At 36.0% G+C, this 12992-nt stretch overlaps 1 protein-coding gene across 2 annotated transcripts in view; it reads right to left on the bottom strand.

The window, feature by feature from the left end:
• Nucleotides 1–4270: 4270 nt before the first annotated feature.
• LOC119075524 (vascular endothelial growth factor receptor 1) overlaps nucleotides 4271–12992 on the bottom strand; it is a 46663-nt gene continuing 37941 nt past the window's right edge. Inside the window, exons 8-17 of one of the 2 annotated variants that reach the window (XM_037181994.1) lie at nucleotides 11422–11450; nucleotides 11191–11303; nucleotides 11067–11121; nucleotides 9293–9428; nucleotides 9038–9192; nucleotides 8830–8966; nucleotides 8693–8763; nucleotides 8479–8626; nucleotides 8040–8251; nucleotides 4271–6144 (exon numbers count right to left, since the gene is read on the bottom strand). In XM_037181994.1, coding sequence (XP_037037889.1) covers nucleotides 5855–6144; nucleotides 8040–8251; nucleotides 8479–8626; nucleotides 8693–8763; nucleotides 8830–8966; nucleotides 9038–9192; nucleotides 9293–9428; nucleotides 11067–11121; nucleotides 11191–11303; nucleotides 11422–11450 — 1346 coding nt within the window. In that variant the 3' untranslated portion in view covers nucleotides 4271–5854. Of the gene's footprint in view, nucleotides 6145–8039; nucleotides 8252–8478; nucleotides 8627–8692; nucleotides 8764–8829; nucleotides 8967–9037; nucleotides 9193–9292; nucleotides 9429–11066; nucleotides 11122–11190; nucleotides 11304–11373; nucleotides 11451–12992 lie in introns of both variants that reach the window. The other variant, XM_037181993.1, reaches the window with a different exon arrangement.

Below are 12992 nucleotides of genomic sequence, written 5' to 3' on the forward strand. Positions count from 1 at the left end.
CGCAGTTTTTATTAAACGAAGGAATGACGGAGTTTTGAATCAGCCGAGGATGTTTAACCAAGCTGTTGTAATTTACTGAATCCGCCGTGGCTCATCGAGTAGAATAAGCCAATTTTTTGATAACAGATTTTTCGGCGATCAACAACGACGACGACAAGAAGATAAGCTATGGCAAGTGTTCTTTTAAATATAAACTTATTGAAGAGATAGACTTTTGTTAGAGGTTTTTTTTAACAAATAAAGTAACAGATTTAATGATATTTCAACTTCACTCAATAGGCTATCAGTAAATTGAGTTTTGTTGACGACTCTCTCCATTTATTCATTCATCTATCTTCCAGCCTAATTCACTTTTATAGGCGACGTGTCTGACATCTACCATCCACAGCTGACACTTATTTCATGCTGACGGCCTAAATTATGAGAAAAATTCATGCCCACGGCACGAAAAACGTTGTCTTCACCTTTGAGAGTAATAGTAAATTCCTACTCGAGCAAAATTGCTGTCAGTGCGAAAACATTTCCTATTTTTTCCACTCGGTAACCAAATAACTATTGTTGCGATACGCTTGCCGTTTCTGAGAGATTAAGAAAATAGCAATTGAAATCGATATGTCGGTACAGCAATTGAGATCCAATATTATCGTCTGTTACGGTTGCGACGACAGAAACAGGTGCATAGGCTTTTAGTGTTCAAAAGTGGCTAATTGAATAGATTGACTGGTTGATTGGACTGTATGCATTGACTAATTCAATGTATACTTCGTATACTTTGTTGTGGTCGGGTCAGTAGTTGACAGCATGTTGTAAATTTACGATGTTAAAACTGTTGAAGTAATAGATTTTTACCATTAATATGAAGATGCTGAAACCAACAAACCAACAGAAATGACAGACTCGATTGCGCCGATCAAATTTGCTTTATGAGTGTTGTAGATCTTGATGAGGGCATCCTGACCAGCAAGCAAAAGTAATTGGCAAAAGTAATTGGTCACACACGGCTATTCATATGTTATCGATAACAACGACAAAAATAATGACAAGCTATGTGTAAATACAATTTACAAAAAATGGTCCTTTATATAGTAAATCGCATGTTAAAAAAATTGAAGTACAAGATTTTAAATCAACAGATTAAAGATACTTTAATCGTGGAAGTAATATATCCGATAATAATACTGGTCATATGCTTGCCGTCTGTAACAGGTTAAGTTGTTATTGACATCGTCGCACGGGTAAACAGCAGAAAATTGAAATTTGTGTTTTTAGCTGGTTTTTTATCCCTTCAATAATACATACAGCGTTTTAACGATAAAAACGGCTTTGCAAACTGTTTATCAAAATTACAGTCATCCCTACCAAGTGCCTGTTCATGCTATTTTTCCAGGCCCGAACTTGCCATACGTACAATCGCCAATTTGGGCGATTTGCGAAGCCTTTAATGATTTTTGGATAATTTTTTTTAGACTTTTAACAAATGAGTTGTGTTTTGTGTAGTCCCCCAGCCAGTTCGACCCTGTATATTTCGCTAATCTCATGCTTTGAATGAAAAGTCACGTTTGATTCATAATAATTGAATTTAATTGTTTCAATATTGTTACAATAAAATTGTTTTACCATTACATTTAAAGTCCAAGCGTTTTCAATGTGGAAACATTTATTGAAATTTTACGATCAAAAACTTTGGTATCACAGCAATTAATTAATATTAGATTTTGTAGAATAAATTCGTAATTTTCTGCACAGGCATATAAAGGATTACCTTTACGTTACGTACCTGCGGTATAATTTGCTTACTCATGAGGGGAATTTTCCAGAGCCGAAGGCGAGGGATATAATCCCCAAAGTGAGAAAACAAAATTTTCCCGCAGGTACATACGTACTGTATTTTACATGCTAGCGTCCGGTATTCGCACTTAAGCACTTTTTCATAGTCGCAAACAGTGATGAAAAGTGCACTTTACCGCGTGCTGGTATGTGAATCAAATTGAAATGATCGATTCTGAGGATTTTGTGGGTATTGTGATTCAAAAACAAGTATCAGACTTACGTAGCTTGATGACACTGAATAAACATAGTGAAAGTCTAGTGAATGCGATGCAGTTAAATTGCAGCATAAATTTGCTTCAGCTGTTTTTCAGCTGATCCACACAAACAATGAAAACTGTATGTATGCAGCTCCAACCGTATAAACAGTTTTGATTGCATCTGTACATCAGCTGAAAAACATCTGAAATTTCACTGAAAGTAATAAAAACAGTTCAATTGTTCGCTATGGAAGTCTGATATGCTTTCGAATCACAATACCCGCAAAATCCTCGGAACCGTTCAGTTTAATTGGATTTTCCCTTAATTTATAATAAAAACATTGAACTTTTACATCAAGAATTCTTAGCTCTAACATATACGATTTAACTATAATATACTCACCATACGTTTACACATTAATGGACCTAAACATTAATTTTCCTTTCAATTGCTTGACAATGGAGTGCCGGAATAATTAATTTAAGCGCTGATATTGACGGAAACATTTTTCGACAGAAATACAATTATAGCATTTACAGGCGTTACATAATTGCTTGCTCACATAGTAATGGGAACGAATGATGGAAATGTCATTGTTGCGTCGACCTGAAAGACGAGGCAATTTCTATCATTTTTAGTCCCATTGATATGTGCTTAAAATTTTCTCACACAAGTTTGTGTTGCCTTGTCTACCTTGGACAAAAAATGTCGAATATCGAATTTGGTTTGTGTGACCTTGTCGTGTAGGAAAACCCCTTTAACCTGAATATGTGTCAAAACTTTTTTTATTCTTATGGATCCAACTTCACTCTGATTAATATACATGAAATGTCACAGCAGTGAAGTTGGTTCTTAGCAGATATTTCTTAGACTGAACTGAAATGCTGTTTCAATCTAAAGATCAAATATAATAGATTTTTGTATAATTCTAGTACATTCCGTCATAACGTTACTGATGTCAGCGCTGTACGTTTTTTGCGAACCAACTTCACTGCTATGACAATTCATGGAGTTTCACCAGATTGAAGCTATTTCACCAGAGCGAAGAGAATGGAGGACGTGAAAAAAAAATTGTGGCGCCTTTACAGGCATACAGGACATATGTGAAGGACGTAACTGATTCAGTGTTGCCAGACAGACCTGTGACTCAAAACTATGTCCCCTTCCTGCCGTACGAATGGAAGTTTCACGTACATCAATTTTATTCCTCTAGACTCAGAGCTGACAAAAAAAAAGTGGAAGAACAATAGTTATTTACGTCAGAAGGACATATCATTTTCGCGTGACGTATTTAGTTTTTTATGCTTCATACGAGAGCCGAAAGTGAAGAAATAATGTCAGTTTACTTTCGCCCCTCAAAATTGACATTTCTACTCTCGGCTCTGGTATGAAGCATGAAATAGTTATTTTCATGTGTCGGGGCCGAAAATGAGGGAGTTTCGAGATTTTTCTCGGATTTTCGACCCCTTACATGAAAAATTTTTTGAGTATCTGTTTTGGACGTTTGATTTTAGACACTTTTGCATGTAGCCCTCACTTCGTTCGGGCTACAACTCGCGAAATTGCCTAAAATCAAACGTCCAAAACAGATACACAAATAACTATTACGTATCGATTGAGTAGGCCGAAAGAGTTACGTATTAAGTTTTGTTTGCTTGCTAAGAGGACCGAAAGTAAAGAAATGTCAATTCAAGGGGCGAAAGCGAAAGCTTTCGCCCCGCGAATTGGCAGCTTTACGTTCGGTCCTCTTAGCAAGCATACAAACATTTTTGGTATGAGATTGTGTAACAAAGTGGTATAGGGGTGCCGCACTTCTTCCGACTAAATGGAATAAATTGAATTAAATCGAATTGGTATTTTATGGGACTAAAACAGTACTAAATGGAATGAATCGTATGGTACTAAATAGGCATAGCCCCACTCAGGGATGCCTAGTTTTAATTTAGTTTATTTAATTCTCTTAATACTAAATGATTTAAAGCAATCTTAGCCCCACTTAGACCCATTTATTCCGATTCCGCATATTCAGTCCAAGAAGTGCGGCACCCATTGATTAAAACGAACAAAATAAAAGACAATGGAGGGATCATATTGCAGTAAGTGCTCGTATTTGCTAGTTTTACCCTAGATTGTATAAAACCGTAATATTTTTAGGTAGTGACATGCATGTGGGTGGGTTCTTGACTATAACAATGAAGATGTTATACATTTGTATCTATAAAATTTTTGGGGCTTAGACCTCTTTTTGCGTTTTCTTCGTCATTTCCATCATTTTCCGAGAAATTTATACACAAATAAATGCAACACCCACATATACCGCTGAGATTGTCCAGTTCAGTTTTTATACCTTGATGACGTTACAATCAGAAATTTTATCATGCCACACCAAACACGATTTTTATTCCTAAGCCATTAAAAACATAAGAGAAATATTAGAATTGCAAATCGAAGACCACCATTCCCTTCCTTGTTTTGTTCAAAAATATCTCGGAGCAAAGTAGGAATAAACAGTTCGCAGAAAAGCCAAGGTCTTCCACGTGATTTACTTTTTTACTTGTTTGTTAACAAAAAAAAGAAGAAAATCCGCACGTCTTCATAGCGAAATGAATACGCGGAAAAAGTTTGTTAGTCCCGTACGGAATACTAGTGGCTAATAGCTTTAATGTGCTGGTTGTAACAGTTAGCACACCAAGTGATGAGTAAGGGAAAAACTGTCTATGACTAGATTCTGAATTCGGTGGTAGGTATGCGTTTCGAAGTATATGCTTCAGACAGGTGTACGTATTCGTACGGGGATAACATCTCAGCGGCAATATCCTACATTCTCGACAGTTTCTTCTACCTAACTTCATCGATTGATTTTTTCGCTTCATATCACCTTTCAATAATATTTTATTCTCAACTTTATTAGACAGGATGATTAAAGTCGACTTGCGGTTCATCCCAAATAGTTATTGTGCACAGTAGTGCGATCAAGGTAGTGCATGAATTGAGTGAAGTTTCATATACCGATTTGCGCACTAGTGCGTAATAGTAACGTTTGTAAGAAATGCGGATCCCATTCACATGTGCATATAATCTGGTTGATAACTTATGCTAAACTGGAATTTCGAGCATATACGATGTGTTTTAAGCCTCGGCTTCGCCAGTGTTGACGATTTTCACATCTATTGAGAAAAATTTCCATTTAAGCATATGTGTTTAAAATAGCTTTTTATCCGAATGGTCGGAACGGTCCGACCTTAAACCTAGACTGTTTTCAACCCTATTTTCCAAAAAGGTAAATCTTTTCCAATCCGAAGCATTTTCTGGTAAAAAAGTGACCTTTGACGACATAGGCTTTAACCAAAATAATCAAGAAAGAGTTGATTTCCGTCCCAGATGTGCGAAAAAAAGTTAGAATGAGAACCGATGTGCGTATGGTAATTTTTCTAGAAGTCGAAAAGTGAAAGAGAATTTTCCACAGGGATTTGATTTCTAATTTATTAACCAGACACACACAAGTCACGTCACACCCACACGATGTATATATACCACACAAAGAAAAATGCTTCCGTGAACACAATTAAAATATTTTATCGTATTTAACACTGAGTAAATGCTCAAATATTTCACCCCCAGATTGTATGTTTAACATTATCATACAACCGCATTTAATATGAGTCAATGAAGTTTAGTGAAAAATCAAATTCTGGAAAAAAAAGTAAAGAAAAACCAAAATCCAATTGGCTACGCTAATTAATAATCCAAACAAACCGCATCCGCAATCATCCACCTTAATTCGATTCAACGTAACAAATTACAAAAAAAAATCGTTTTAAATTTCTCAATGCCTCAGGCCATTACTCATTTTGTGGTTTTGTATCTGTTCCTTTGTGGGAGGAAACACATAATCTGAACTTAATTCGCTAAAATCAACATAATACGTCCGCTCATGTAGATCCAATCTGGCAAGAATGTTGTTAAAATCGGGACGATCATCCGTATTCGCCGCCCAACAATCCATCATTAGTTCGTACAAATAATCGGAACAATTTTCTGGCTTCTCTAACCGATTACCAGCAGATAAATATGGCAACAGGTCGTAGTTGTGAACGGCAGGATAGGGATAACCACCTTTAAAATCATCAATTTATTTGTTAAAATCCGTTTAAGCTGTTGAAACCAGAACGCGAAGAAGCGAGAGGCAGATAATTGGATATTTTTTGTGCAAAAGAAAATTCTCAAAAGATTTTTTATCAGATAATTCTCAAAGGATTTTCTAAGAGAAAATCCTCAAAGGATTTTCGAAGATAGAATCCTGACAGGATTTTCGAAGATAGAATCCTCGAAGAATTTTCTAAGAGAAAATTCGCAAAAGAATTTTCGAAGATAGAATCTCGAAGGATTTTCGAAGATAGAATCCTCGAAGGATTTTCGAAGATAGAATCCTCGAAGGATTTTCTAATAGAAAATCCACAAAAGAATTTTCGAATATACAATCCTCGAATGATTTTCGAAGAAAGAATCATCGAAGGATTTTCTAAGCGAAAACCCACAAAAGAATTTTCGAAGATAGAATCCTCGAAGGATTTTCGAAGATAGAATCATCGAAGGATTTTCTAAGAGAAAATCCACAAAAGAATTTTCGAATATAGAATCCTCGAAGGATTTTCGAAGAAAGAATCATCGAAGGATTTTCTAAGCGAAAACCCACAAAAGAATTTTCGAAGATAGAATCCTCGAAGGATTTTCGAAGATAGAATCCTCGAATGATTTTCTAAGAGAAAATCCACAATAGAATTTTCGAATATAGAATCCTCGAAGGATTTTCGAAGAAAGAATCATCGAAGGATTTTCTAAGCGAAAACCCACAAAAGAATTTTCGAAGATAGAATCCTCGAAGGATTTTCTAAGAGAAAATCCACAAAAGAATTTTCGAATATAGAATCCTCGAAGGATTTTCGAAGAAAGAATCATCGAAGGATTTTCTAAGCGAAAACCCACAAAAGAATTTTCGAAGATAGAATCCTCGAAGGATTTTGGAAGATAGAATACTCGAATGATTTTCTAAGAGAAAATCCACAATAGAATTTTCGAATATAGAATACTCGAAGAATTTTCTAAGAGAAAATTCGCAAAAGAATTTTCGAAGATAGAATCCTCGAAGGATTTTCGAAGATAGAATCCTCAAAGGATTTTCGAAAATAGAATCCTCGAAGGATTTTCGAAGATAGAATCATCGAAGGATTTTCTAAGCGAAAACCCACAAAAGAATTTTCGAAGATAGAACCCTCGAAGAATTTTCGAAGATAGAACCCTTGAAGGATTTTCGAAGATAGAATCCTCGAAGGATTTTCGAAGATAGAATTCTCAAAGGATTTTCGAAGATAGAATCCTCAAAGAATTTTCGGAAATAGAATCCTCGAAGGATTTTCTAAGAGAAAATCCTCAAAAGAACTTTCGAAGATAGAATTCTCGAAGGATTTTCGAAGATAGAATCCTCGCAGTATTTTCTAAGAGAAAATCGACAAAAGAATTTTCGAAGATAGAATTATCGAAGTATTTTCGAAGATATCATCGAAGGATTTTCTAAGAGAAAATCCACAAAAGAATTTTCGAAGATAGAATCATCGAAGGATTTTCGAAGATAGAATTCTCAAAGTATTTTCGAAGATAGAATCCTCGAAGGATTTTCTAAGAGAAAATCCCCAAAAAAACTTTCGAAGATAGAATTCTCGAAGGATTTTCGAAGATGGAATCCTCAAAGGATTTTCGAAGATAGAATCATCGAAGGATATTCGAAGACAAAATCCTCAAGGGTTTTTAGGATTCGACAGGATTATTTTGTCAAATTAAAACGATTTTTCATCATTTTTACACGATTTTCAAGAGTTTTTCTAAAATTGAACGAATTTGAGGATTTTTGTGACAAAAGATTTTCTTTTGATTGCCAAAGGTATTTTTTATGAATTACCCTTCGTGAAGAAGTAAAACAGTTTTGCGATATTCTCGCATTGCAAGGCACTTACCGAGCGCTCCGATTTCCCACAATACAACGCCGAAAGCCCAAACATCACTCTTGGACGAATAAAAATTGTCTCGTATTGCTTCGATAGAGAGCCACCGTAACGGTACCGCTTTATTTTTGGGATTTACGTAAATTCCACTTCTCGATAAACCGAAATCGGATATTTTCAAAGTTCGGTGTTCATCAATGAGAATGTTGCGAGCCGCCAAGTCTCTGTGGAAAATTTACATTTTATCAGGGTACATTTTTGTGAAAAGTATTTTCCGACCTTTTTTATCGAATTTTCCGACATTTTCCCAAATTTTACCAAAAGAAATATTCGAGAAAATGTCGGAAAATTCGAGAAAATATCGGAAATTTCGAAAAATATTTTCCCAAAAATAGTCAGACCAAATCGACCACCGAACGACAACGACAATTCAGTTCGACTTCAATTTTACCTGTGAGTTATTTTCATGTCATGCAAATGTTTCATCCCTTCGGCTATTTGCTTGGCAAAATTGTACAATTCTTTGTGATCTAAAACGTACTCCAATGAATTGCTTATTGATGTTATGTCATCGTTATTGCTTAACGTTGTGTACATGGCTGTCCGGGGGAAATACACATTCGACATGTTAATTTTACATTTTACACAAATTTGAAATCTCATACTTTCGGTAACAGATGGTCGAACATTGGGACCCTCGTCTGTTGCATGCGATGAATCTGATGTACTACTCGCACTGATGAATCAAGATATTGTAAAATAATATTGGCAACGACGGACACTTCAGCGTTAAATTACTTACGATGAATTCATCAAGTCTAAATATCTCCCGGATGGAGGCGCAAGCAGCGGCTGATTGTGTTCACACGGATTAACTGTGACCCTGTTTTTTCCGTATCGTTCTTCGTGTCTGGCTCTCAATTTCTGAAGATACGCCCTCTGTGAAAATGTCACATTCACAATACATGTGAGAGACTGGATCCAGTTACCGCAATATATAAAGTACTTACCAGGTCTCCACAACCCACATACTCCATAACAATTTGCAGTGGCTCCTTTTCCTTACAGAAACCGAGTAGTGCCACGACATTGGAATGTCGCGGAACTTTTTTCATCATTTCGATTTCGCCGAAAAATTCGTCTCTCTGTTCATCAGTTGGTCGCTCTAAGAAATAACATTAGGTCAGAGGTATCGACATCAGACTTTCTAAGTTCGATCGACATTCGTCAATCAATTTAAAGTTGGGTTTGTCAAAGAAACTTACTCTTTAACTGCTTAACAGCTACAATTTGGAAGCCTGGTTTACCGAAGATTATTCTGCGTCTAGCAATGTACACAGTGCCGAATGCCCCTTCTCCAATTTTTTTGATTAATGTGAGATCCGCATGGTCGATTTCTGACTATAAGTCAACAGTAAAATTAAATTCGTTTGGTCAGTTGTTTCTTAGCCTTAGAAGCAACATTAAGATTTCAAGCAAGCGTGTCCCTTAGATCCACAGACCATATCGAAAAACTAATGCGTTTTGTCTTCCGTTTGTAACAGTTGGAACTCGAAAATACGAGTGCCGGAGCCGGATTGAAGAAAGCAAAGAAAACTGAAATCGGTCGAGGTGAGGATGGAAAGACGTTTCATTGATGTTCCCTTTGCATGTCTAAGTGGCATCGGGGAATCTGGCACACGCGATCATAGCATGAGCCCTTTTACTACATGAAACGAAAAGTCATGACCGTGCCAGACTCGCTTCTTAGAATTAAATCGCTGTCTAAGCCTAATTAATTGGAGATTGAGGTTGAACAAGTTTTCAAACATGATGTGGAGGGTGCCAGTGTTGAGTACGAAGCTTCAAAGATTTTTTTTAAAGAATTGGTTTAAGCTTCTTGAGTCGAATACATTTCTAGGCTCATATGACAAACTCCTTTAGAAAATGCGTCCGATTTCAGTTGGCTGTTTTTGAAAAGAATCACTCATCACAAGAGAACATCGGTGCGGCAGACCCATATATTCACGGCAGAGTAAAATAAACCAGGCAGGAGCGGTTCATTTTCGAAACGTCAAAGAAGGGACCTAATACACTGTATGAAAATGAACTCAAATGAACACTGACACTGAAAAATTTTATTCGCAAAATATGTAGGGCTACTAGATTATTCACGTCCCTAGTCAAACAAGCGCTCCTGCCTGGTTAACTTTACTCTGTCGTAATATATTGTGTTCACTTGTATAAAGAACCCGAAATTGCTTGCTATGTCACAGCACTGCTTCTAGCATATTCAGAGGCTGATGAAATCACAGTAGGCACTGCGTGTGCTTTGTAAAGATAGATGCCTTGTTATTGTCCTAAGCTCTTATCTCCAAAGCCTCCAAATTTAACACTTGTCGATTAAGTGTTCATACTAACGATTAAAAGTGAACGCAGTCACTCAATTTGTACTATGTAGATTATACATGCGGAAGTGAATTTAGTTGTAAAAACGCAATAGGTTTGTTTGAAGTAACTGTAAACACGAATTTTCACTGGCCCAACGAACACGATTTCATCCATTGAGATCGGTTTTCATATAAATATTGATGAGGTTTTATCTCTATGGATGAAATTTGACAATTCGTATGGCCTTGGACCAACTATCATTCAGTTATAAGTGTCTCTTTGTGATTTACAATGTAAATCAGATCAGATATACGTATCGAGTATCGAACCAAAAGGTGACTTACGCCTTATCGCAATAAATTCGTACGAGTAGTCAGCATTCTACGAGACAATATTTTCTATTCTCTTCAGTCTTGAACCTTTCGTTGGAACGCAAAAAAAACTTTTTAGGGTAGCGCGTGTTGTTTCTAATAAGCAAAAATATTGAATGTGGACGTTTAGGTACGAAAGAACATGAAATGGACTGGAATTCTCGCCAGAATTCTAAGTATTTAAATAAAGTTTTTCGTTGCCTGTCTCAAATAATTAATTTCGTTTTCTATCCTCGAATTGTCTCATCACCAACGCTAAGCTTTTCATATACAACAACAAACAATTTTCGCTACTCACCGGAATATCAGATGGAACGTATCCTTCATTTAATCCAACTATTCCGCAGAAAAAACTGTTAACAGATCGTTTGTGTGAAAAACAAAATTCCGAAAAGATTATTCCAAAAAACTCATAATTATACCCCGGTTTCCCTTTGCTCGGATGTTGTTTGTCTTTCACTTTGGTCTTGTATATTAACCACGCAATAAGAGTGAGCAGGACGAATGTAGCGGCCGCAACTACGAACCATTTTATCTGTGTGCCAGCATAATTATTATGAAAATTATATGTTTGCGGAGATAGATGGATGGGTATGTTATATCACCTCGTTATACACGTGCAGAAAAGATTCAGTGACGATTGTTTGACTTACCGGATATTTAATGGGTGGCTTTCTATAAGCTGAAAAAAGGGAATATGAAAGTTCAAAAAAATCAATTTAAAAATTAAATTAAGCCTCGAGGGATCCTTTTGAAAACCAGCCTATCGAAATCGGACGAGTATAGAGTTTTCTATATGTGAAAAAATCCTGGGTTCTTATAGGCCAAAAGCAATACTCTCTCTAGCGAACAATATTTTTTAAGGTGGTAAAGACGTTTGTGAAACTCTGCTACTCGTTAACGATTCATGAGTCTGTTCACTTTAAGTCTTATGAAGAAGCAGAGTTTCTCAAATTGATTTTAGACCTTAATTCGATTCTTTCAATGAGTTTGTTTGCTAGAGAGAGTATTGCCTAAACCATTTTTTTTAAATCCTCGACCTAGCCACAAAAGCTAGTGGGAGGTGATCAAAGCCGAAAACTTGCACTTTTCTTATCGAAATTTCTTCATGTACACCTATAAAAAAAAATATTTGCGTATGGTAACTCTGCTGTTCATTTTACAACATAGCTGAACATTAGTTTTCAGCATATCTGTATATTCTACGTAATTGTTGAATGTTGAACGGAATGACAGTACTATGTACAGCTAAGATGTACTACTGCACTGTTAAGTTACCAAATGTACTTGTCGCGAATTTGTACAGCAGAGCAGTACATGATTTGTGACAGATCCAAAGTACTATTGAGATGTAAAATGTACAATATAGCTGAACGAATGACAGTTTGAATGTAAGTCGTGGTAGCTGAACGAATGACAGTTTGAATAATTCAAATTGAATGTAGGTCGTGGAAACTTCCATAATATCAAGACTAAAAACTGCATGACATTTCAACACAATTCTAGATTTATTCGTAATTCATAAATTCAGTGGTGAATAAATGAACTGGAATAATGAAAGATTTTTTTAGTGTAATTGACGGTAAAAGCTGTCGTTGTAGATAGCAGATTTTCTGATGCCTCTACTCGCATCTTTTATCCTTCCGGATATCAATGCTTTAATTTCATATTCCTTATGCGATGGAATCTTTGATGAAATCACATCAAAAAAATTTATGACTAACTATTTTCAGGGTCGGTAAAATTTCTATTAAAGTACGCTAAATGTAGAAACCAGATTTTATGTAAATAAGACGGATTATGTGCAACTGACGTTTTATTAACGCACCGAGTTATACATAAATAACTATTTTCGTAAACAAATTATAGATTTGCAACGGTTTCGCCGAACAAAATGATCCAAGCACGAACCGACTATTATTCAAACGTAACCTCACTTAAGTTTCGTTAAATGTTTCGTTCATTCATTCATGTGTATGAAATTTTTTTAACGTGGATGGCCAACGCACTGCTCCTAGCATGAACACTACTTTGACAAATATCCAATTTGGAGGCTTTTGTGATGACAGCTACCGCTTAAGATTGATTGTATTGTGTGTTTTAACTCATACAACGAAAACAAGTCATCTATCTTTATCTTTACGAAAGAAACGCAGTGCCTACTGTGACTTCATTAGCCTCCAAATATTTCTTATGTTCATGCTAGGAGCAGTGCGTTGGGATG

Source organism: Bradysia coprophila, unplaced genomic scaffold (assembly GCF_014529535.1).
Source record: "Bradysia coprophila strain Holo2 unplaced genomic scaffold, BU_Bcop_v1 contig_219, whole genome shotgun sequence".
Lineage (NCBI taxonomy): Eukaryota > Metazoa > Arthropoda > Insecta > Diptera > Sciaridae > Bradysia > Bradysia coprophila.